The 27,649-nt window shown below is 36.9% G+C and overlaps 1 protein-coding gene across 1 annotated transcript in view; it reads right to left on the bottom strand.

Annotated features, from left to right (window-relative positions):
• Nucleotides 1-27,649, bottom strand: part of ADGRV1 (adhesion G protein-coupled receptor V1) — a 506,890-nt gene that overhangs the window by 264,483 nt on the left and 214,758 nt on the right. The window contains exons 83-84 of the mRNA XM_077770967.1: nt 25,715-25,875; nt 17,925-18,025 (exon numbers count right to left, since the gene is read on the bottom strand). Coding sequence (XP_077627093.1) covers nt 17,925-18,025; nt 25,715-25,875 — 262 coding nt within the window. The remainder of the gene's footprint in view (nt 1-17,924; nt 18,026-25,714; nt 25,876-27,649) is intronic.

Raw genomic sequence — 27,649 nt, 5'->3', positions numbered from 1 at the left:
AGCGGTTTTTTGTTCTTTCCCATTAACCTGATTAAGCCAGAAATAATGAGCAAATGTGAACCCTTCCTGAAGTGCATCATTTAATTTCTTTTCAAAAATTGCACAGGTGGAATCCAGCAGTTTCTTGGCAATGTACTAATGTAGGATCCAAGAAATACAAAATATTCCATCAATTTTCAACTAATGATGAGATGCTAACAAAGTATGCCCATGTGATACACATGTGTATATGCAAATTTATACATGCTTGTGGGTAGTTTCATGGATAAAAGAGATTCAGAAACACATGGGTTCAAATCTGAGTCCTTATTCATAGCTATGGTTTCTTGGGCAGATTTAATTATATACTGTGAGACTCAGATTATGAGTTATAAAATGAAGACAATAATACTCATGATAGCACTATTTCGAAAATAAAATGAAGTAGCATATTTAAAGTCTTTGGATCACACCAAAAGCTCAAAAAGAATATTATTATCAATATTATTACCTCTCTAAGAATTACATAAATAAAATGGAAAAAATCCACACAAAAACTGGTTTCTTAAAAGAAATTAATTGAATTAAAACTTGAAATTAAATATATGCCACTTCCATTTGGGAAAATAAAGGGAAAAATCAAGCAAATCAAAAAAGCACAATTTTAAAGACTTAAATTTCAAGAAACAAGGCTAAATCTTGTTTAGGAGTGGGAGAGGCCATTCTTCCTCTGATAAGGAGAGTTAGGGCTTCCATAATCAAAACAACTATGTTACACATTTTGAAAGTAAAAAAATATGTTAAAAAACTTCAACAAAATAACTGTATTACTCCCATGTTATACATTATTTTTCTAAATGCAAACTGTTCTTTCAAGTCCGCTTTCAAATTTATAGCTGATTTTGTTCACTGATACTGTTTTTGTTTTCAAAATGTGCACATGGATTGTTCTTCAAAAGCCTATGTTAAGGGGGTTTACTTGAATATAAGGGTCTATCTTTCCTGTGGATCTCAAAACAATTTTTGGAAAGACAGTGGTAGGGGAATTCTTAGGCTTCACCCCAGCAAGTGAGGCTGGAGTCCTTGCCCTGCTTTTCCTGGTGGATGTTCCCTTCCCTTCCTCCTGCATGCAGAGTGGGAAAACGGGAACAAAAGCCTTGTTTCCAACATGTATGAGTCTGTGACCTTCTTTCTTCAACACCTTCCTCAAGCCATTCTCCACTTAAAAGCTGAAGTGGGCTTGTCCTGGGGAAAGAATTACTCACATGCAGCTGGCCAATGGTTTCTTTCCCATTTATTGCGGTTTGTCCACAGAAGGAGATCTAATAAACAAATGTGGCTGGAGTCCTCACCCTCAACTAAATTATAATCTGTCAGTGGGTAAAAGTGTAAATGTGCAACAACAAAAAATGAGTGACAACTGTCTCATATTTACGTAGCCAATTTCAAACTCTTCTTGCTTTCTCTTGTTTCATATACCTATATATATACCCAGCGCTCCTTAGATGATAATCTTCTAGAGGACACGATTGTGATTACTTTTGGGGTTTGTTAGATTGATTGTTTAATCTCACACATAATTTATAAATGACTATAAACTTAAGAAGGATTTATTGAAAGTATGTTTCTGACTTTTCATAATCACCCCAAGAAAGTGGTAAGAAGGTACCCTTCAGAATGAGATCCTAATTATCATGTAGGACGAGATGCTCAGTAATTCTTAGGAATCACTATGTCTCTTAAATTTATACAAAACAGCATTCCACCAGTGTTCTAAACCACTTAACATTAGCCTCCTAATTCCATGTTAAACTCAAGTGGTAAACAATCTTTTCTTCAAGTTGCTTCCTCTCTCATGGCCACCACTGACGCAGACATCAGCTGGAAGAGAGGCCTCCAAGGATTAGACAGCATGTGTTATACGTAGCTTGGCAGCCACTTGTGAACTCCAAAGAGAGTAAACCAAATATCAGTGACCGATTGTGAAGCTGAATTGCTTCCTCTTTTCTAGTTTCTCACAAAACTGTTTGAATTCAGCTTCCCTTCTCCCTAACAGCAGCCACTTCTGACGGAAGTCTATTCTCTAGCACTTGCTTCTATTTAGGAGAAATTGCTTATGTTGTTGTTCTCAGGCCTATTAATAACTTAGAAAAGAGTTACACATGCTGAATTTTAAACAATGACACGGATATTTTCCTGTGGTATTTTCACTGTATTTTTCTATGTTCTGAATTCTATCTTTGCCTCAAAAATGTGATTTCAATAGTGGATTCACTAAAGGTAATATGGCAAATATACACAGGATATATTTCCTACAGTTAAATAGTTGGAACTACCACAATTTCATTGTAGTGTTTTTCTAAAATGTGTCCTAATGACTATGAAAGGGATACAAATTATAATGTTGTATTGATATTTTTATATAAGTTTAAATATTGTAATATACAAAACTACACTAATTTATGCCATTATGGCCCTTTAACATGATGGCAGTAGATTCCATTTGAAGTAACACTGAAAAACACATTTTATACTTGATTAGCTTTTTCCTATTTTTTCACTTAAAATTAATAACAGTTCTTTGAAGTTGTTTTGAGGAATTATTCTTTAAAATATGAAATGGCTTTTTATCTTAATGCATAATGAATGCTTCACTTTTTAACAGGTATTACCTTGTGCATTATTAAAAGACAAAAAACACACACACACACAAAAATGTGAAATCCCACAGAACCAGATACCTTACAGAACAGAGACTTCTGATTTTTATGAGGGGTGGTATAGAACTGGAAACCCTAGCCTTTTCAGATTAGACTATATAACACATTTCTAAGAAAACTGTTCATAAGACATGAAAACATATATGTGGCACCCAAATGCTTATTCTTGAAAAACCTATAAGAAATGCTCATTTCTTGTTACTTCCTCAAATATTAGCTCTGCTTATGTCTGTAGACTACTCTCCATCTCTTCCAAGTCTCCCACAGAAATAATTCTCTGTACCTCCCCAGCAGCCCTCAACCACTTGAACCATCCCTGAAGACTTGCACAATAAACAGAATATAATCCAATGTAGAGCAATCCCTTTTGCATCATAATCCTGCCAGACACAGTCCATTCCTCTGCCTTTACTAATGTCTGTATTTTAATTATGTGTAGATTCCACCTGGTGAAGATTTCTTGTAAGGAAGCTTAAGCATTCTGATCTCTCTTAACGATTTTCCTGATTCCACCCCTCACCCCCTGGTTAGAATTATTAATTCCCCGTTTCCTTCTTTTCTTCATCCTATCATATGCTGTGCAGACTGCCATCATTTGTCTGTAACACTCTATTGTGTTCATTTATTTACATGTTTATTCCCTTCTTAGTAGACTATAAATTGCTTGAGGATCTAAAGTGTATCTTATTTACCTTTATGTCTGTAGTTCTGAGCAAAAAGCTTGATATATTACATATAACACTATTTGCAGAATGGGAACAATGAATAGCTGTTGTATACAACGAGATAAATTTAAACTGGGCTTCTACAAAAATTTCAGAAAAGATCCTCTTCTTTTTGTTACCTAGAGAATAAATAGATTTTTCTGCTGCTCTGATTGAGACTCAAACAGGAGGAGGCAGACAAGACTTGCTTGCCCTCACCTGACTTTTCCACATTCACACACAAGAGTCTTCAATAATTAACCCTGACAAACACTGTCATAAAACCAATCCCTAACTTACAATGGAAGGTTGTTCAAGTGTGGACTGTTTGTATAATGCAGACCATTTTTTATGGGGTCTCACAAGTACCTAATGAGTTAACAGTAATGATGACCATGACCTGACTGAAAACAGTGGCAATCCAGCTATTCTGGCCTCTTAAGGCTAATGTCTTAGACTCCTCTGGTTTTGGACCTCTGGAGTGAAGAAACAATGTAAGCAATACCTACAGGCCTCTATTTATAGAATTTAAAATGCTTATATTGCCCTACTAAAACAAAATTTATGAAACATTTCTCTACAAATTCAAGAAAGCCAAGAAAATTAACTAACACTTTCACTTCTTAATCTAAAGATCCCCAAGGTATAAAACCATGTTCTTAAACGCAAAGACTTCAATTTTTAAAAATATATTTGGAGGAGGAAACAAGGTTTTATGATTGCTATGTCTCCTCAACTCACTTGTTTTTAAAATAGCAAACATTATAATGAATGCTTTACTCTCCTTTCAGTAGAGTAAAGGCCTTTGGGGATGTGGTAACCAATATAATAAGCTCAGAAATGATCAGTGGTTTCATCATAATTATAAGCATGACCTAACCATGGCAGGATTGTTCATTATGTCTAGACATATTACAGTATGATGGGATATTTCATCTCAGCCCTAATTCCAACATACTATCAATATGACAACCTTGTTACTGAGATCCTAATTTTAATGGCTCATACTGTCTACTTTGGCACTACAGACATTTACAAGTTAATTATTTATTAGAATTAGCTATTACAGTTAGTTATTACCTATCCTGAACATCTAGACTCAATCTAACACAAAATGTTATTCTTGATTATTTTTCTGAGAGGGGGAAAGGGCAGGGGAAGAGGGAGAGAGAGAATTCCTCCATGCTCAATGCGGGGCTCCATCTCATGACCATGAGACCATGACCTAAGACGAAATCAAGGGCTGGACCCTTAACCGACTGAGCCACCCAGGAGCCCCTCACAAATGTTATTCTTATGGAATACAGAAAGATCATATTTAAGAAAACTCTTCTGTTTACTCCAATAGTTAGTTGTCCTTTCACCTCGAACTTTGCTTCTCAATAAGAAGTTAATAAAGCTGCTTTAAGAGACAAATACCTTTCCTCTTACTACTGTCCACAATACTCAGAAACCTTCACATCTGACATCTAAGTTATTCAAAGAAGCATCTCCCTGAACTCAGGAAGCAGGTTTCCAGAAGTCTGTCTGTGACTTCTAACTCCATTTCACCTGCCCCTACCCCCTCCCAATCCTGGGCCTTTCTGGTCTGCTTCTGTGGGCTTCTGAAGAAAGGACAAGCTGTGAGAGCAGCAAGGTTGACTGAAGTTCCCAATCAGAAATCAGAATGTGTTTCAACATGAGGAAAAATTAAAAGGACAATTAGGATCCATAAGAGCTGGATGAAGAGTTGAACAGGTTTTGGTGGCTGGCTTGGGATCTTCTCTTTATAACTATTTTTGTGGAAGAAAAATATAATTCTGAGATGAGTGCATTTAAATTATAAACCAAGATTTATAATGCACTTTGTCTGTAAATAGTAGACAACTACAGCATTACAATTTTTTAGTTATATAATCTTTTTAATTCTGATTTTTCTTCAAGGAATTGAGCTTATTTTCATGAGACAGTGGTGATAACTTCACTTTAAAATGAAGAAGAATGTTTTTCTTAGGAGCAAGCCTATAATTTCCTTTCACTTGATTGTTTGTCTCATTATTTTAACTAGTTTTTATTGGAAATCTTGTTTGTGCCAAAAAGCTTTTTATGGGTGCTGGAAGCAGCAATGAACGAGACAGGCAATTCCTGATTGAATGGACTTTATATTCTAGGAGATGAGAAGCAGGAAATGAGGAAGAGGACAGAAGATAATAAATAAACAAGAGAATCTAGATATTGATTTAGAATATAGTAAACATGATACTGTGGGACAGTGGGGCTACTCAGGGAGCCTGTTCTGAGGTGATAACATACGAGCCGAGCATGAAGGAAGGGTGGATAGATGAATAAATATATGAATAAGCAGGGGCACCTAGGTGGCTCAGTCGGTTAAGTGTCCGACTCTTGATTTCCACTCAGATTATGATCTCACGGTTCATGAGCCTGAGTCCCACGTCAGGCTCTGTGTTGACAGCTTAGATCCTGCTTGGGATTCCTTCCTTCTGTCTGTTCCTCTCCTGCTTGTGCTCTCACTCTCTCTCAAAATAAATTTTTAAAAAAAAATTTTTTTTAAGTAAAAAAATACATACATATGAATAAGCAAACCCAGGCGCAGAACCTTCCACGCTTGAGGATTAACTGGAATCAGAACCCAGGGCAAGGAGGAGGTGACATGTTTAAGGAAGTGAAAAATATCCACTGTGGCTGGTGCTGGGTGAATGGCTAATGATGGTAGGAGGTAAGATCAGAGCAGGCAGGAGTGATCCTCAAGGGGTTGCTGGGAAAAGGTCAAAAGTTCCTCTTTTTATGAGCAATAGGAAGTCATTGAAGGATTTTAGGTGGGAGAATGGCTTGGGTTGATTGAGCCTTTGAAAGGAATACTCTGGCTACCAAGAAGGGAACAGATTATAAAGACCAGGGCCAGAGTAAAACCATGGGGAATAGTTTCGAGGCTACTATAGAAGAGAGACGGTTTATGGGAACATGATAACAACTGGGATAAACTCTGGAAAGGGTGAGATAAAATACACTTAATTCCCAAGTATAGTTAACTCTATGCATATTTTTGAAAAGGGAAATCCACACTGAAAAAGTTTTAAAATATAAAAAAAAAGAATATGAACTCAGAGTGTCACACTTTGATTTCTGTATTCCTGAAGGTGCAGGGGAGTAAACTGGATAGGGGCTTAGAGGTGAGGCCTGAGGTTACTATGGAATTCCTCAGTTTCCACACCTAATCCTAGAAGATCACATGTACATGCTATCTTCTGCCAATGATATTTGGCCACGAAATACACTTGGTTGTTGATACATAACATGCCATTGTTTCAATCTGGCAATAACATTCACCCTTATAACCAAAACGCAGTGCCTGAAACCAAGTTCTTCTCGTCCCTGGCAGAACACAGAGCACACGTTCCTGCAAGATTGGATCCAAATTGGGCTTTGCTAGAAAGGTGGTTCTAAGCCCCACTCAGCTAACAAGCCTATAGGAAAGGCTGCTTTACTGTTTTAACTAGTGTTATTCTGGCCCTCTTGATTGCCATTTGGCATAGCATAAGACACAAAAAAAGAGTTTCTTTGCTCAGGAACTTAAAGGTCAGTTAGGCAGATAGGCAACTAAATACAACACATACTGTTGGTAGACCAAGCAGCTGAAACTCAAAGACACAACTTTCTAGGGCTTATAGATGTATTTGTAAATTCAAAAACCAATTTTGTAAGGGCCAATCATTAAAAGATTTACAAAAGGAAGGCAAAATGCTAGCGAGATAGAAATGAGACTGAAGAGAGGCCCACTAAAATGATTAGTATAGTAATAAATGTTAGCTATACTTCAGTAAAGCTAGAAAAAATAAATAAAATTGATTGTGGTGCTGGGTGCATGACTCAGCATATATACCAGAAGTCAATGAACTGTACGCTTTAAATGAGGGAAATGTATGGTATATGAGGTGTGTCTCAACAAAGCTGTTTTAAAAAACATCTCCAAAAGACAATGCTGTTATGTTCCATGGAAGTGGAGGAAGAAGGCCTCACTGAGGAGTTCTCTGATGTCCTTTCCCGAGGGCTGGAGAAGGAGAGCGGGGCTTTCTAGATGACAGACCTACTTGATGTGGGACTTAGGGAGCAGGGGATAAACAGTGTAACCTTTTGGGGCCTCCTATTTCTTCTGTGCAGTACAGAGGTAATAAAATACTGGTTACCTCGTGGTGTTGTAAGGATTACACGGAATTTATGCATATCAGTGTTTATAGTAGGTAGTCCTTAGCAGTATCAAGGGTCTTGTTACAGAGTGTTTCTGTGTTTTTTTAAATATAAGCCTATTTCAAATTTCAAATGTATACACATACACAAGCTCATACATCTACATTAATATGTAAATATATGTATTTTATATTTATATATATAAAGGCATACTATATATTTTTTAAAAGACACACAGATGCCTATTTAAATCTATATAAGCATAGGGGCACCTGGGTGGCTCAGTTGGTTAAGCGCCCAACTTCGGCTCAGGTCACAATCTTGTGGTTCATGGTTTTGAGCCCCGTATCAGGCTCTGTGCTGACAGCTCAGAGCATGGAGCCTGCTTTCGATTCTGTGTCTTCCTCTCCCTCTGCCCCACCCCCACTCACACCTCTCTCTCTCTCTCTCTCTCAAAAATAAACATTAAAAATTTTTTTAAAAATATATGTGAGCATATATATATAAAGGCATATATATATATAAGAAAGACATATATACATGTGTCTCCAGTTCTTAAGGTATCAACAACTCAACACAAACAAAAAAAACCTAAGCACTTAGAAAACACTCAAGATTGGAGGTAGGGGGACCCTCACTTAAAAAATATAAACAAAGTAAAATTAATATAGTGCATACAGATAATGCAGACGAACAGCAAAGCCTTTCCGGAACAGTGCAGTGAGAAGTGTGGCAGCAGGCAAGACAGAAAGGGCTATTTTAAAAGGGTAGGGCTGAAAAAAATGGTCACCTCTCTTGCGGTTGATTTAAGAAAACCTCAAGAATAGAAAACGGGGCTCGGTGCTCCACAAGGCATTAGGAAGTGTTCGACTCAGCGAGGAAGCAAACAGCCTCTGCCCCGCAGTGAGCCACAGGGACCATCCTCACTTTCTCTTCTGCTCCCTTGTTTGTTCTTAACAACTCTGCAAGGCAGGCATTCTTATTTTCCCAAAGATTTCTCTGATATAGCTTGGGATATTATTCCATTTGTCCTTGTAATTCCAAAATTGTGACTCTTTCCCCCTACACTCCATTTAAAGTTCTTTAGAGCTATCATTAAATATTCATAAAAACAATTTTTCTCAGATGCCAACTTTCCTAGTTAGGGACATCAAAAGAAGGCTTTTAAAAGGTCAAGGGTAGTGTATATTTCTGAGGCTGTAGTAGAAGATTCCAAACTGGTCTTTTCTGGTAAATTCTGGATTTGCCTCACAAATTTTCCTAGTAACAAAAGCCATGTTGCAAACATGATAATGTCACTGTAGCCTCATTCAGAATATTACTCACTCTTTCTGTTGCTTTGCTACTTCAGCACTTGGGAAAGTTTCAATTTCCCAGTAGTGTGACCATGATACTATTTTTGTATCTTCAGCATCCACTTATTTTCAATTTAGTGAGAACAGTCTATGGTTGAGCTGAATTTTGAAAACATGCTGGAAAAAAGGCTGGATTTTATTATTAAAACATTTAAGAATGAGAACTTCAATGCATAAAGAAAATGTGTACTCAAGAAGAAGGCAAAAATAAAACACATAATTTCTTCTGAAATGCAGTACTTAGACTGATACTCAAGTTTCACTCCATCTCAATACCAGTATCATTTTAATCCCTCAAAGCACATACTTGTGAATAACATAATGTTAATATGTTTCACTGCAGAAAAGATTATAAAACTATTTGATAATCACTAGTTACAAATTTACTTCATAACTGATTGCAGATTCACATGAAATTCAGTAATAATACCAAAAATATAGAGTCATCAAAGACATTTGGATTCAGGAAACAGGGGAGAGGGGAGCTCAAACTATAGCTCTCATCTCCCAGATATAACATAATAACATGATAAGGTTAGGCACACTAGCAGGGTGTCACTTGCCTTAGGCATAAAACATTTTAAAGCAATTTAAAAATATAAATAAAAACACAGACCAAAGAGAAATGTACTAATTTTTATTACCCTTTCATCAATTTTCTATAATAAGCTCTCTTTCAGGGGTCCCTAGGTGGCTCAGTCAATTAAGCGTCCAACGCTTGGTTTCAGCTTATGATCTCATGATTCATGAGTTTAAGCCCCACACGGGGCTCCATGCTGGCAGGACAGAGCCTGCTTGGGATTCTCTCTCTCTCCCTATCTATCTGCTCCTCCCACTGCACATGCTCTCCTTCTGTCTCTCAGAATAAATAAACTACTGTTTTTTAAAGTTCTCTGTCAAAGGAGGAAAATACCTATGGGTAGATTGGGAGAGGGGAAAACCTATCCCTTTGGCTGGTGGTAGCTGAAAGCCCCAGGATCCACCTTCCCTTCAGCAAGCGTGTTATGATCAGAGGCACCTGAGTCACTCCCCGTTCCTGAGCCCTGACGGCCCCCTTGCTTTTCTCCCAAACTTCTCTCAGCCTCACCCGTTTTTTCCCTACCCCTTTCTTCCCTAACATTTTGCATCTCATTTTCATCCTCTCTCTCAAAGTTTCCAGTGACCTTGTTCTTGCCAAATTTGAGGACTAATCTCCCACTGATGCTCAGTCCTTCCATTTGAAACCTTTTCCCCTTCCTTGGCTTCAAAAGCTTTAACTGTGCTTTAATTATCCACTCCTAATGATCCTTCTCATTCCACATGGCACAGGGTTTTAAAACCTTCATTTCCGAGCCAGACTGCCTCGAGTTGGAATCTTTCTTCCAGCTGCCACATTCTACCAATGAAGGTTACGACAGGTAACAGAACTTAGTTCCATTTTTCCATCTGTACAGTAAGAACGATGGCAGTTCCCAGCTCGTCAGGTGTGACAACAAGAAGGCAATACATGTAAATCACTTCGTTCAGTGCCATAAAGGCAAGCCCGTAATGACATCAGCTATGTGTATTCTATAATCACAGGTACACAGCCTGTGTCAAAGAACCTATTTTACAGTGTCAACATTCCATGTTTATGTTGGTGACATCTAAACCACTAGTTTAAATGTGCTATAAAAACTTTAAATCCCTAAGATTGCAAACTACATGTATCCCATCTATTAAACCTTTTAGCCTTTTCTATTTAAGTCAAATGAAACCACCAGTTTCACAGGCACCTTAAAATCATCTACCTCCTTTGGTGACAGAGTAAATCTCATTAATTCCTGATTTATGAGGCAGGAGGCATAGTGGTTAAAGGCAAGGACTGGAGCCTGGCTGCTTGTGCTCAATTACTGGTTTTGTCACTTACCACTTATGTGACCTAGGGCAAGTAACTTCTATTCTTTCTGCTTTGACTGCCTCATCTGTAAAACAGGAGTACTATTAGTGCCTTACCTATAACATAATCCTTACCTCATATAATACTTAATAAGTATTATCTTAGCATTTATTAAATAAAATAAAATTTGCAGTGTGGTCTTTTTATTGATTATAAAAAGAGATGTAAAATTCCAAAGCTTTCACAAAGCAAAACAAGGTGTTTTTAGTAGTTCTTATTTCTTCCTTGGGATTCTCACTACCCCACCATCGTCCAAGCTTACGACCCATCATAGCCAGTTAGTGGAAAAAGCGCCCTACCCAGCCTCTCTAAACCAATCTCCCTAACCCCATCCTCTCAACTGCTTTAATTCACTTTCCATTGAATCCCTAAATGCCAGATTAATCCTTAAAAACACCCTTTATATACTGTACTTTTTTGGACTAACGTCATGGGTGATTCCCCATGGTTCTCAGACAATATGAAAGTGCCTCACCTGCAGTCAGTGTATTTATTTCTTCCTGCACATGGGCAGGCCTCAATTGAGTGGAATACCCCAGGTCCATTATAACCTCCATGCCTTTATTCTTGCTCTTTTCCATTCCTAGAATGTGCCACCATGTAAGTCTTCACATCTCATACATCCTTCAACAACCATGTCGACTGTGTTTGCTGCATGAAGACTTTCAAGCTGAGGCCCCTTGTCGACAGCTTATGGAGTATTACATAGATAGTACAGTAGAGAAGAGACCTCCGTACATAACTTGGTTCTCACAATGACGTTGCTATTTTAGACTATTATTTACATACTTCATGTGTGCATGTCTTGCTTGGAATTTCCCATGGCACAATCTCAAAACTGTGCATGTGGTAGATGAGTTCGAAGTGGTTGACTTTATAGATGAATGATGATCCTCACTTGGGATAAGTAGAGTTTACTCAAATTTTTTTGTTTTAATTTCACTATTGGACAATGGAATGGGCATTCGATCATGAATGTGCTAAGACTTTCGCCATATTGAGGATCATAACTGAATAGCTTAATGAATTCAACATAAATATGTATTCATATCTGTGTGAAGAATGCTCTTTATTCATGCTCACCAATTTCATCTCTACATGAAGAAAAGGTACAAGTAAATACAGAATTTTTTTGTACAAGAAATAAAAATAGAAATCTTACATACTTAATACCATTTAAGTGGGGGCACACTCAAGCTCTTTAGAGGAAAGAAAGAATCAGGGAGGGGCTGGCTATACTATCTTTCTAGTGGTTTATTTTATGTCCAAAAACAACACTGAGAAGCTCTGCCAAGAATGAAATGCTATGAGAAAGACCAAAATAAAAGCGTAGTCTGTACTCTGAGTCGGACATTAGTTCACTTGTGTAAGTACCTTTTCTTTGGGTACTTAGGGTTGGCATCAGGGGAGGATATAAGAAGAAAAAAGCAGCAGTGGTCCTTCCTTCCAGAAGGAAAGACAAAGCATTTGTAAGTCGTTTCAATGGCAATGACACTTTGAATGAAAGTAAAAATTTAATTAATGGTCTTTCTTAAATAATTTTTCACAGTAAGGAAGACAGGTTGACAGTGTGGGTTTGGTAATAATAACAATAATAACAGCAACAGCAGTAGAGGCCACAACAGCGACAGCTAGAGACACACTTGGGTCATCGTATAGTCAAACTTATTTCCTAACAAGCCCAATCCACAAGCCCACCCCAGGCTTACTGGTTCAGGATCTGAATTTAAATAAGATGCCCACAACAAAGCTTAAGAAACATGTTTCTGATCTACTTATATATACACTAACATATAATCACAAATGTTCTACTGGATAATGACCCTTTGTATTTCTCAAGTTCCCAATTCTCAAAGCAAGATCCAATTTTGATCCTTGTGCTTCAATTCTGAAATACCGGTTGGTTGGTTGGTTGGTTTTAGTAACAAAGCAGAAAAAATATAGGATGCTCTGGTGAAAAACTGATTAACCAAAACTTCCAACTAAAGAAAAATCTGTTTTGATTAGTTGACACTTTACAATTTGTCTCACTCTGCTTTAATTGATACAAATATACTTTTTAGCCACAAGTTTTCAGACTCTGCACACACAATGACTTTCCTGAGGGGCAGTCTCAACAGCACAGGGAAGCTGTAAGGGGAGAAACAGGGCCCTGTAGTAGCCAGAAGGAACCAGTATTTCAGAGTTTACACATGGCTTCTGGCTTCCTTCACGTTGTAGTCAATGATTCTTAGGGTCCCAAAGATGCTAGACATTCAAACTAAAAAGACATATTTTAGCATTAAAGCAGAACCTGTTGGCAGGAATATCTGAGCAGCATTCTACCCAGGAAACAAAATGACACTGCAAAATGACACCCCGCATGTCGCAGAATTAGAAAATTGGACAAATGCTGACAGCCCACCTTCAGCTAAATGCCAGAGAGCAAGCTACTGAATTGTAAGGCGATTCCCTTGTCTTTTACCGAGGAAAAGGCCTGTGCAGTTATAACTTCTGCACCTCCAATGGCCACCAAAAACTTAATTTAAGTATTCAAAATTCTCAGGTACGTAGTATCATCTGAACTCAGGTAATATACAGACTGGCTGATAAATTTAATCATATTTACATACATTTTCTTCTAGACAAATTTACTCTTCAGTTTAAAAATATGTGCTTAAGCCACATAAATAAACAAAAAACAGAGGGGAAAAAAACCCAAATATTTCCCTTTGTTAAGTTTACCAACCAGAGAGTAAATGCAGTTCTAGCTTATCATGTTTTCTATGAGAAAACTTCTGTTCTTTTTTTAGATTTGGAGAATTGCTTTTCCTGACAGAACCCCCAGAACTGAGAACCCTGAACTGCAAACTTGTCCTTTGTCCTAGTTGTTTACCAGCCTTATCAAGGCACACATGGGTTGGCAATGTGATTCTAAGATAAAAATTCCAAAGATATAATTAGATGTTTTTCCGAGAAATCTCACCCAATACCATAAAAATTTGTTTGCTGTTCTTCGCATTATACTTGAAATTAATGGTCTCACAATTTCTTGCCATTTACTAATTTTCTTTTAGGTAAAAGAGACTTATTAACTTGGCACTTCAGAAAAATACATATTATTTTTTACATAAACAATACTGAAAAGAGAGATCTTATCTCAAAACTTCTGCCTATGATATTTCAATGAACAGATATTTCTATATAAGTAAAGCACTTATTAAAACTTCCACAGCAAAAATATAAAGAGGAAACTAATATTTTGCCCCTGAATTGAACTAAAGTGATAAATGACAGCAAGATATATTCTAAGCTAGTGATGTACAAGCTTTCTTAAGGTATCCTTCACTTTTATTTAGTTTAATTCTGAACAAAAGAAATAAAGAGACAACGGTCAGAAGCCACAAATAAATAGATACTATTACAGAAGAATACTCTCCAGGCCAGTCAAGGAAGTGCTATAAAGACATCTCTCAAGTTTTCTGCTGAACTCCATTTTTGCTAGAGATTGAAACCATTAAAAAACAAAAAAAGAACTTCTACTGCCACCTGCTGGTAGTTTATAGTCAATGATTATCAAATGCTAGACTAACAAACTTCAGATTATAAAGCAGAAATCTTTTGACTTTTACAACAGGAATAATCTTTGGATTCTTGCCTATCTTCCTTCATTTATGGATTACATATATAAAACATTTTATAATAATTTATGGATATAAATATATATTTTTTACATATGTTCTAGTAGAGAAGTAGAGGAAGACAAGCACATTTTCTTGACTGCTAACTTGCTCACTGACTGACCCACAATGACAAAAGGAAGTCAAAGATGATCACATTTCCATTCTTCCCTTTCCCACAAAAGCTATTCAATCTCATTTTCGGTAAGCAATAAAGATTTGAGACTGAATGCTTCAGGATGATCTCTGTGTGAGTATTTGCAACTCAAACACAGGAGGCCAGCAAAGAAAGTTTCATTCTCTTAGCCAAAGAATGACAGGCCAAAGTGTATTTCTGAAGACTTCTCAAGAGGAAACTCACACTCTAAGGATGTCAACATAATGTTGATGGAGGATTCCAAATGAGAGATCTGAGGTTGGAACTGGAATACCCCCACTGGCAAGATTCCGTAACTGGAGACATCAACATGATTTTAAAATTCAGAAAGAGCTTGCCCAAGTTCCTGTAGTCAGCTTCATTTCTTTTTTTGGAGAGTCTGAGAATTTAAAAAAGCCTTCGCTAAAAGATTTTCAGGGAAACAACTATTCTCTTTAATTTACAGGGTATTTATGGGGTACCTGGGTGGCCCAGTTGGTTGGGTGTCTGACTTTGGCTCAGGTCATGATCTCATGGTTTGTGAGTTCGAGTCCTGCACTGGGCTCTGTGCTGCCCACTAAGAACCTGGAGCCTGCTTCAGATTCTGTGTCTCCCTCTCTCTGTACCTTTCCCCCACTCATGCTCTATCTCTCTCAAAAATAAATACGCATTAAAAAAATTAAAATGGTATTTTAAAAAATCAAAATAGGTAAACCATTTTGAGGCACTTTATCAATAATATACCAATTCTTACTACAAACTATGGAAATGTTTTTTTAGATATTTTATGTCACAAGCTCCACATTATAGAATACTTCATGTCACAATGCTTCATCTATTCTAAAAATAAAACAAAAAAACATGGATTTGACTAACCTTCTTCTCTAAAATTAATGTTAAGTACAATGTGAATCAGAAGGCAATGTCCCAACATATAAATCCTGGGTCCTTCTTTCACATCCCCAGACATGAGCAAATTTGTCTGCTAGGACACTGAAGAGTTGTCTGTAATTCTACAGTGCTATAATTAAGACTTGTACAAATTCTGCTGCCAAAAAATCACCAGAGTGGGTGGTGAATGCAGCCAAGTAAACTCTAATTATGGAAGGCGGGTTTTCTAAGATCTTACATACAAGAAGCAAAGGCAAGATCAGACAGCTAAGATAGGTTACCAAGGCAATATAAATAGCCTTGTCAAACTCAATGTAAGCCCCCCTTTCGTAACAGCTGTTACCTCCCAAAGCTCATAGGTACTTTAAAAACACAATCTGGAATCCTCTGCTTAGAATCCAGCACTTAACTGTTCCCCCCAAAATAAAGTTATGAAATTTACACATGCCATTTTCACTCCTGGGACAAAAAAATAAAAAGGCAACAGGAATCCAATATCTCAGATAATTTTCCATCTTAAATTTCAGCTCCTCCACTAGTATTATTTTAAAAACTTCTGCTAGAGTTCAATAAAATGTACTTAGCACTCTGAAAGACAGTATGCAAAGCATAAGTGTACAGCACAGTAAATTTACACAACTCAAACATATGCATATAACCAGCACCACCAAATCAAGAAATAGTATTTTTTTGCACACCAGAAGGGCCCCAAATACCTAGAAAAGGGGAAATTTTTACTTTATAAAATAAATACAAATTTCTCTCAATAATAATACTGTATGATGTCTTCCTACTGTCTGGATCTGTAATTACAGCTTTCAAGTAGATACGATTATGCTTTTTCCTCTTTGCTTATACAAACATCTGCGCCCACCCTTCCCCTCATCAACACACTGCATGAACTTCGCATTCAAGTCCAAGCATAAATATCACTTCCTATATGAAGACTTCCTGGACCTTCACAGAAAAATAAATTAAATCATCATCTACGTTCACAGAGTACTTTGCAAATAGTCCATGTTTACACTTAATCTATACATCTACTATTATCGACTGTGAGTACCTCATGAACAGGAAAGGCATCTAATTTCATCTTTTGATCTGTTTTCTGTGTTTTAAACTGTGCTTTAAATTCCATGCTAATGGATGATGACAAGTTTTTCATGTTCTTTCTTCTGTAGATATCTAAGTAATTTTTCAGAAAACAGTGTTCTATCAAACCATATTCTATAATATTAAACAAAACAAAATACACTTGACTCTTGAACAACATGGATTTGAACTGTATGGGTTCACTTACATTGTGGATTTTTTTCAATAAATATAGTATATTATTATAAAAGTCTTTTCCTTATGATTTTTTAAAATACTATTTTCTTTTCTCTAGTTTGCTTTACTTTAGCAGAAGAATGCAGCATTTAATACATACAACATACAAAACATAGGTTTATCAACTGTTTATGTTACCTATAAGGCTTCCAATCAACAGTGGTCAGTAGTTAAGTTTGGGGGGAGACAAGAATTCTATGCAGATTTGTCACTGCACAGGGAGGCAGTGCCCCTTACCCTCATGTTCAAGGGTCAACAGTATATTATCAGATATTTTATTTTATTTTTTTCATAATACTCAAACGGGAATCAACCCAAGTTTTATTAACACTCAAATGGATAAATTATAATCCAATCAACAGAATGAAATAAAAATATATAGATCATGGCTATATGTAGTAACATGTATAAATAACATGTGTAAATATCATAATCATAATGTTAAGTGAAGAAAGCCAGGCACAAAGAACATAAATTGTCAAAGTATAGAAAGTTAAAAAAAACATGCAAACTAACTGATGGCATTTGGATGTACACTTCCAAGGTAAAACCGTAAGAGAAAGGAACAGGAGTGAATACCATCAAGTTCAGGGCTGGCGATTCCGTATTTGTCCCGGGTGGTGGTACTATGGGGGCTTATTATCAGATATTTTAAAATACATATCATCTTAATGCCCTCCATGTAAAAGAATTTGTAACAGAGCATATTTTATTCAAAGAGATTAAACAAAATATGCTAATTTTAATAATATACACATTAGTAATATATTTATCATATATAAATTGAGAAAATAATGCTTTGTAATAAGAGGCAGCTATTTTCTTGTAAGGGACAATATTAAGGTACTTCTCCGTAGAAAAAAGTTCACAAAGTACACTTTTTAGGTCCTAATACTGTCATTTCCTCTTATTGCACTCCTCCATCCTCTCCTGTGATACAAAGAAGCAAGCTTACTTCAGCTAAGTTGAGATTACATTTTGCTCATAGGTTCAGTTCAGGGATCACAGGAGCCTCTTGTGAAAGTGAGAAATCCCCAGGCCCTCTTACCTGTGTACCTAAGCTGGCCGCCATCATGTGAGCCAGAAGCTTAGCTGCAAACATGGAGTGTCTGGCACAGAAGATATGGGAAAGGACAGCCAGGCCAAGACCTGCAGGAACAAAAATGTTCATAGGTGGGTATACAATTCATGAGCAAACAGTAGTGGAGCAAACTTCTTTGGCCTTACTTCTATGTAAGGCCTGTAGTCTGCCCATGGCGCACAGCACGGTTATCTCTGGAAATGATATTATATTTTTTTTCAAAAAATGTTTTAATGTTTTATTTATTTCTAGGAGAGAGAGAGAGAGAGAGAGACAGCGTGAGCAGGGGAGGGTCAGAGAAAGAGGGAGACACAGACTCTGAAACAGGCTCCAGGCTCGGAGCTGGCAGTCAGCACAGAGCCCGACGTGGGGCTCGAACCCACGAACCGCGAGATCATGACCTAAGCGAAAGTCGGACGCTTAACCGACTAAGCCACCCAGGTGCCCCTCCATATTATAATTTTAATCTACTCTATTTTACGTGACATATAAAATCTTTACACTTATCAATTAGAGCCAAAGGATAACATTAATATTCAAACAGCTACATGTTCACTCCCTTACAAAAAAGATAGCACGAATTAAGCAGATTAATAATTTCAAGAAGCTGTTTTTTCTATGTTTCCACTAGACAAGTTCTACTGTGTAAGAAAAGAATCAAATTTCAATCTAATTTTCCAGGAACAGGTGGCGTGGCTAAATAGAGATATTTAGGGAGGTGAATTGGAGTTTTCAGGCATAAAACTGTGAATAGTACTACCAAAACTCGGGCTTAGTAATTACCCACTTTTTACCTACTAGGAATAGTTATGTAATTACAATAGTGGTAATTATGAATTTTAAGAGTAACCTTATGCTACTGGGTGCCAAAACCAAGACAAAATGGGTTCTTTCCTCCTGAGATGATGTTTAACCTAAACACCTACATTTCTAAGTGTGGTAAAGAAAACTACTCTTATTTTCTTTAAATGTACTTGAATTCACCTCTTTATATGACTCTTGAAGTAGGGATAATTAGAAACTTGGCACTAAAAAAATAAAAAGTAAAAATAAATTCAGCATTAACCCACAAATCTTTTATCTTGCAATTCATATAAATGTCTTTTAATGCCATATTTTATATGCAGAATGTATACATATTTTTAAAATACTTCCAGTTCTAAAATTTAAATGTGCTGCAAATGGCAACCCATTTGCTTTTTCACTTAAGCCTTTTAACTCTTCTCATAGAGCTATTTTGCCTTAGAATTATCAAAACATAACAACTGGCATGTATATGGTGTTTTGCAGTGTCCTTTGTATGTATTAACCTCATTTATCAATGCTTCCTTGACAAACAGGAGTTGCTGCATTTATTTAAATTTGCTTTTTCATTATCTTATATAAGGCTATGGAACACTTTTTTATTTATTTTATTTTTTAATTTATATATGTTTTAATGTTTATTTTTAGAAAGAGAGAGACAGAGTAAAAGTGGAGTAGGGGCAGAGAGAGAGGGAAACACAGAATCCAAAGCAGGCTCCAGGCTCTGAGCTGTCAGCACAGAGCCCAATGCAAGTCTCGAACCCACTAACTATGAGATCATGACCTGCGCTGAAGTCAGATGCTTAACTAACTAAGCCACCAAGGTGCCCCTGGAACAAACTTTTAAAATACACCACATACTGGCCTAAGTGGATTGGGCCTCTGCAAAGTGCACATGTGAGGTTGATGACTAACTAGTATTCCTTACAGCAATGCCTCTCATAACTCCTGTGGGAAAGTTTAGATTTTAATAAGTATGTTTAGATTTTAATAAGTTAAGACAAAATTCCACATAGAAAGTGAGTCTTTGCATTAGACAAGGCTTTTAGCCTAGAAATTTGGCCAAGAAATCTAATGTAATCCATTTTTCAGAAGGCTGCTCCAGGGTGTTCTGGGGCAGGTGTGAAGGTCTCAGGTTGCCTCCAAAATCCACCCACACAGGGACGCAATGCATCCAGAAATGCAGCATCATGCCTGACTTTGCACCTTTACTTGGTCTACAAACTATTGAAGCTAATGCTCTGAACTCACCAATGTACACTGTGAATTTCTTATGGTGATCAAAGCTAGTTTAAACTCAAGGTGTGGGGGGTGTGTGTGTGTGTGTGTGTGTGTGTGTGTGTGTCTAATAAACTGATTTAAATGCTAGGTCTTGGGGTGCCTGAGTAGCTCAGTTGGTTAAGTGTCCAACTTCGGCTCAGGTCATGATCTCACAGTTTGTGAGTTTGAGCCCCGCATAGGGCTCTGTGCTGACAGCTCAGAGCCTGGAGCCTGCTTCGGATTCTGTGTGTCCCTCTCTCTCTGCCCCTCCCCAGCTCACTCTCTGTCTCTCAAAAATGAATATTTAAAAATTTTTTAAAAAATAAAAGCTAGCTCTTGCAAATTTTTTCCTATTTAGGCCACATGATCACAAATATGTGCTTTACTGTACATTTATTGTGGTCAATGCCAACAATGTGAGGCAAGGGGATTAGCGCTAGATAAAGGAGAAATAAACATGAGTCAACTGTTTTTTGTTTTTTTTTTTCCTAGTTCACAAGAAGAGCTTATTCACAGCCTTTTCCCTGAACTTGGTAATTCTCCATTTTATTCACATTTCAGGAGATAAATTTAGTAAAGTTAAACTTGACTAGCTCAAGAATATTTAATTAAGTATATGAGCTGCAATTAAAATGCTAGCATGACACCTGGTGGTGGTCCAGAAAAATGGGCCAGATTCTATTATCCTAGAACGATAACACATGATGGTTGACTGGATGCATTTTTTATGTAGGGAAGAAGAATGGTGCTAAAAAGCCTCAAGCAGGCTGTTCCCCAGCCTTGACAGGCCTTGGGAAAGATGGTGACTATCTTATATTTAAAGACATGCATGCTTCAGTTTCCAAGTTCCTGAAGCACTATATGTTAAGTACTTAACTTTTATTTTCTTATTGGATATTGAATAGTTGCATTTAGCATACATGAGTTAAATTAACAAGTCAGGTTTTTTAATTGTAACAATGTTTGGTTTAAATTCCTTTAATATAAACATGTAAATCATAGGATATTAAGTGTTATAACTATAAATAGAATTTTTTAAAAATAAAGTATAACAATTCCAGGTATTACCTAAAAGTATACCCTAAGCAGTTTTTTATAAATTGACTCCTTTGCCATTATGTAGAAATAGCAAGCAGCTAACTGGGTAATTTTCCTTTGCTTTTTTTCCTAGCACTTTGTAGGTTACAGACTCAGTTGGAAAAAAGCAATTAATTAGTTTCCTAACAGAAATGACTTTTCTACATTATTAGAAAGTGAAGGGAAAGATAAGTTACCCTTAACAAAGGAACACTGATAATCTTTGATTTAGATAAGAAAAACTCTAATGAATGACTAGATTCTTTTGCTATCATCAAACTGGACCAAATATCTTGTTGAGCTACAAAATATCGAAATGTTTGTTATGTGTATAAACATACATAATGTTGGTATATGAATATGCATACCCAGTAAATATATCTATCATTTGACACCCCTTAAAAAGAGAATATACTTTCCAAGTTACTGGTTTATCCCTTCACAACCTAAATATCAGTGTTTTTTGCCATGAAATTTCCTTAAAATGTTCGTAACTTTTGTATCTACCTATGTATCTGTCTGTCTTCTCTACAGATAAATTTCACAAAACCGCATGTTCGCTACACATTATTAAATCAGTTATTAGGTTGTTACCTTCATTTTTTTTTCTATTTCCCCACCTAATGCTAGCTGTTACTGTTCCTTTTTTTACTTCTTGTTGCTCATCTCTATTGATTCCCACATTTCTGTACCTTTCCTCTCAGCACGGTGTCTCTTGGTTACTGCTACTAATAAGCTAAAGGCAGGAAAACAAAACTGTCAGGCCTGAAAAGTTTTGTCTGTTGAACAAAAGTCAAAATGAACACCTTAGAGAACACAAAGTCTAGTATTTGGGGAGAGGATTTCTTCCAGAGGGATGAGGGTGCCAGGAGACTAGCCTCTAAGAAAATCAGCAGATTAAACCTGAGAGGTTCAATAACCACATGTTTATCTACATTTTAATTAGTTAAAATTAAATACAATGAAAAATTCAGTTCTTCACTTGTTCCAGTCATATTTTGAAGGCTCAATAGCAGATGTGACTAGTGGCTACCATACTGGACGGTGCAGAACATTTTGATCATCACAGCAAGATATACTGGAGAGAGCTGTGTTTAACTGCCCTATCCTGAGCAAAGCAAAAAAAGAATACGCCATATTTCAGAAGAATTTTTATTAAAAATGGCTAAAATGAGATGGTTTGGGACTTGGAAGTCCCAAAGTAGGATGTAAACTTACATCGTCACAAGAACGTATAATTGTTGGAGGATGTCAGACCAACAATGTATATTCATTTATTTAGTAATTTAACAACTATCGAGAAACTACTACGCATCAGGGGCTGTGTTGGGCAATGAAGACATAATGTTGAAAAAGGTAGTTACTTGCTGCTCTACCACCCTTATCTCAGTATTTCTTTCGTATCTTCTCCCAGACACAGACTGGTTTCTGAAAGGTCCGAGACCACAATTCTGGGCAAAGAGGTGTGCAAGAAAACATTCTGGGTAGTTTTCAGGAAAGTTTTCATTGCTCTTAAAACATGATCCAAATAAGTGCTTTTCCTTTGGCAAGCCTAGACACTTGTGCGATGCTGAGAGCCGTGGCCAGCTCACGGCCATGTGGGGGAAGGCTGAGAAAACAAAATCTTTGAGGAGAGCAATACAGAATACTGAGAAGGGGGTCACCCCTGATGACACCAGAGGTACTGAATTAATCAACCCTGAACTCAGTTTATTTATATAAGAAATTTGAGTTGTCTTCTGTTAACTACAGCCAACTTCATCCTAAATACAATATACCTGTATGTCTAGAGAAATCCGATATTTTTATGCCATATCAGAATTAAAATTAAGCTCTCTCACTTACTACCTGCAGTTTTCTCTTCAAATGACTTTTTAAAAATTCGTATGCCTTGTTTTCTATTCTTCATGTTAATAACTCCTCCATTTGATAGTTAAAATGAAGCTGTTTTGATATACCTTCCTCCATAACCATACAGGCTATTTTAGGACAATGATTATAGTGAATATAAACTTGATATTTTGGAAGAATGTTACACAAAATTTTAGAAAATCTGTAACTTTAAAAAATATTTTGAAATGAATGGGTGGCATCTGGTAACATTTTTTTTTTCTGGAAAAACCATCAAAATCTCAGCTTGTAAAACATAAAAGTCATAACTAGAATAGTCTTACTGTTTACTGGACAAAAGAAAAAGCAGGCTTCAAAGGAGTTTGGATTGTACTGACTTTTATCCTGTAAGCCTTATTATTTATCAATTTATAGACAATAATTTTGTTACTTAACTGAAAAATTGACATTGTGTTGACACATATACACTTAGTAATCTGTACAGTAAATAAAACCATTAGCCATGTAAAAGGGAAACCTTTAGTTTGACTAGAGTGTTAAGTGATTTCTCCACCATAAGAGAACAACAACAAAAAAAGAACAATGATATAAACGTGAAGTCTGTAGTTCATCTTTAATGTCAACTTAAAAGCCCTCCAAACATAGGAGACTTAACAGCAAGTACATCATATAAGACCTAGTTCACATACTGATATTAAAACTGAAATGGATTATGGAATATTCCAGGTCTTGTTAAGATCCCAAGGCCACAGGAACTGTATTTAAAGTTAAAATCAGAATGATTCCAATCCAAGAGTCTATCCTACTACAACATCAACAGAGTTACAGGAAGCAGGGGAGGCTTCTCTGATATCCTCCAGATAGTGCCATGTACCTCAAACCATGCTTAGGTTCCTTAATAATCACACTCTGAAATGATGGTGTTATGACATTACTATCTAACATTATTTTAAGTTGTGTCTCTTCCAAGTCACCTTTGAAAGTGACTTTCATAGTGTTACACTCAACTGCACAGTTAGGCTCTGCTTGTCCTATCTTTTTAGCTTCAAAAGATAAACTTTGTTTAATTTCTTGGAATCTGGTAAACTGGTCTACAGATTTAAAAGCCACAGGTATATATAAACCCTCATCTTTCACCTTCCTCAGCTGAGGATTACTAAACTTTGTGGCCTGCATGGCCATTTAACACACTTTGATCATTGGCAATGTTCTGCTGTACTGCAGTAACCACACATGGAGCTAAAACAGATACACTGTGATCCATCCTGGCTTAAAGGATTTATTACTTCCTGTGTAATGGTATGTTCCCATATTTCATGAAAAGAGTTGGTCAGATGGATTCCAAATTTAGATGGATCTGTGATACGTTCTGACGTAAATTATAAAATGTGTATGTAAGATACATAAAATTCTCATCTCTAGTTCCTGGGGACCATCAGAGAGATAGATGGAAATCTTCTTCCTATACAGGTGGAACAGATACAAACACGGGGCTTTATGTCCCCTGCTCTACAGAACGCGCTGTACACATTACAGTATGTTGTGGACAGGCGTGCCTGGGTAGCGCAGTCGGTCAAGTGTCTGACTCTTGATTTCAGCTCAGGTCATGATCTCACGGTTCGTGAGCTTAACCCCACGTCGGGCTCTGTGCTGGCAATGCAGAGCCTGCTTGGGATTCTCTCTCCCTCACTTCTCTCTGCCCCTTTCTTGCTTGTACGTGCATGCGTGTATACCCTCTCTCAAGATAAATAAATGAATGAATAAACATTAAAAAATGTCATGGACAGAGGGGGAAAACCCCAATAATTTCAAATATAACTCTACGTCAAAAGTAATAAAAGCATATACTGATATTCAGGTGTTGGCTCTCAAATACATGAGCAAACCTATGTACTCTTTTCTAGACTGAACTGCAAAAAACATATATTTATTAACAATTCTAGGAAATATGTTATTGTGCTGCTAGTCTTCTATAGAATCAAAATAATATTCTCTCCTTAGTTTTTAAAACTCTGTTTTGATGTACAATACTTAGACCAAGCAAGGCATTCTTGTAGGTCATGGCACAAGGATTTATGTCCCTATGGAAATATATAAAGTTATATCAGATTTTGCTGCACTTCCTTTTGGCTTTACTTTGTCTATGAAATTTTGTTAACTATATTAGCAATGAAATAAAATAGGATGTCTCCATCTGATTCAGGAACTATGTGGATCTAGAAGAATCTATCAAGCAAGAAATGTTATCCTTATAAAAGATATTATTTTTTTTTAATGTTTACTTCTGAGAGAGCAAGAGAGCGCACATTAGTGGGGGAGGGGCAGAGAGAAAGGCAGGCACAGAATTCGAAGCTGTCAGCACAGAGCCTGATGCAGGGCCTGAACTCACAAAATGTGAGATCATGACCTGAGCTGAAGTCAGATGCTTAACCGACCGAGTCACCCAGGTGACCTATTCTTCCCTACTATCTAGTTTCTATCTCACACTATATTGTATACTCCTTATGAGTTGGAACTGTCTTGTTCTTTATAATATCATATTATATAATTATATCCTTTATTATATTTTTGTTTTTTATTATGTCAGTACCAAGTTGGCCTTCCATAAATACCCACTGTATGAATTAATGAATACGACAATGGTAAAGTTTATTTCCTCCTAGTACTGATGAATTACAGTATGTTTCCAACTTGTAAATATGGGAAAACAGACTTTCATTCTTATAAATATTCAAAATTATTGACTCCAAAATACCACAACTGACCTGAGATACACATAAATCCAGAAGAGAAAAAAGCTTCATTGTATGAAGACAAGTTGTCAGTCTGGGCGTAGACCGCATGCACAGACATGTATGAACAGGCACATTCCACGTAGTCTGAAGTGTCCTCAACCACTTTGCAAAACTGACTGTCAGACAACCAGCTAGGACAAAAACACAATGGTCACTATTGCTCTTTTATCAACATGTAGGGTATTGAGATGGCTTTAAGTAAAAACAACTTATTGAATATAAGTGTTCTTTACTCAAACAGTAAGCAGTCCAATTTTCAAGAAAAAAACACTGGAGGGAATATCTTGTCTAAGACATGACACAAAAGATCCCACAAGAAGCAGCCTAAATAGTAACCAAACCTGTAAAAGCATTCCTGATACCAAAGCAGTGGACCCTCTCAACAGACCAGCAATAGCACCTAATCTAAAGCAAACACACCCCGGTACAAGTACATTCTTCCCTAGCATTCAAAAATACCAAAAAGATGGACAGAGCCACTAGAGGTGTACTCTTCACCCTTCTTCAAACAATTCATTACTTTGTTTTGTTTTGTTTTTTGGTTTATTTATTTTTGAGAGAGAGAAAGAGAGAGCGTGCGCACAAGCACGTGTACACATTCAAGCAGGGGAGGGGTAGAGAGAGAGGTGGAGAGAATCCCAAGAAGACTCCTCACTTTTAGCTTGTAGCCCAACACAGGGCTTGAAATCAAAAACTGTGAGATCATGACATGAGCCAAAACGAAGAGTCAAACGCTTAACCTACTGAGCCACTCTAGTGTTCCAATTCCTTTGAACCACATAAGTTACTTAAAAGATTTTCTAAGTTTTTTTCTTCATTTTTATTTAATTTTGAAGTCAGTTATAGTTCACAAATGTTTTCCAGGGTTCATTCAAATGTTTCCTGCTATAATATCTGGCTATTACCATAAAAGCTTTGTAATGATTACAGCCAATACAGCATCAGGTGTAAACCTTGTAAGCATTCCTCAGTGACTTGTGGTTGAGTCTGCTCCCTTTTTAGTGCCTCTTGAATCCTTTACTTTTCTAAGGACATAAAAATTCTCAGCCCCTCAGCAGAATCAAGTTTGAAGCATTCATTATTAGTTATATATCAAGGATGGCACACTATCTGTCACCAGGCATTTGAAATTTCAACTGAAAACATTTTTACACAAAAAAAGACTAACCAGAATTTTGCTGTTTGGAGGATGGTTAGCTACCCAACAAAGCTGTTAAGTGTATTTAGCATTTTAGTTGTGAAGCTGAAAGTCAAAAATAAATAGAACCGGGGCGCCTGGGTGGCTTAGTCGGTTAAGCGTCCGACTTTCGCTTAGGTCATGATCTCGCGGTTCGTGGGTTCGAGCCCTGCGTCGGGCTCTGTGCTGACTGCCGGCTCAGAGCCTGGAGCTTGTTTCAGTCTGTGACTCCCTCTCTCTGACCCTCCCCTGCTCACGCTGTCTCTCTCTCTCTCCTAGAAATAAATAATAAAAAATATTAAAAAAAAAAAAAAAGAAAGAAATAGAACCTAGTGACTAAATCCTCTGGGCCAGTCATGCCTCACCCTAAGCACTGATTGAGCTTCAAGCATTAGAACTGCTCAGAAACTTGAGGCCTTAGGCCAAGGAGATTCAATAGAAGAACCATTCTCTTCTTCTCATTCCAGTGCATGGATTAATTCTAAGATGTACTCCTAGCTACAAGTGCACTAGAATTATAAATTCCTCTAAACACAGAGCATCAGATTCAGAACTATAAGCCAGGTGGAAGGAGCAAAGAGAATTTCCTTTCCTGTCCAGTAAGTTAACCAATAAACAAAGGAAGGTTATGGAATTGGGTAGAACTCACCCTAGGTCCAGTGAAAGCGATTATAATAAAGAAGTAATATGTTAAACACATATTTAAATTGTTGGGCTACACTTGCTAC

This window comes from Crocuta crocuta, unplaced genomic scaffold, assembly GCF_008692635.1.
Source record: "Crocuta crocuta isolate KB4526 unplaced genomic scaffold, BGI_CrCroc_1.0 scaffold196, whole genome shotgun sequence".
Taxonomy (NCBI): Eukaryota; Metazoa; Chordata; class Mammalia; order Carnivora; family Hyaenidae; genus Crocuta; species Crocuta crocuta.
Note: the sequence above shows the minus strand (reverse complement) of the source record. Positions and strands in the feature narration are given on the sequence as shown.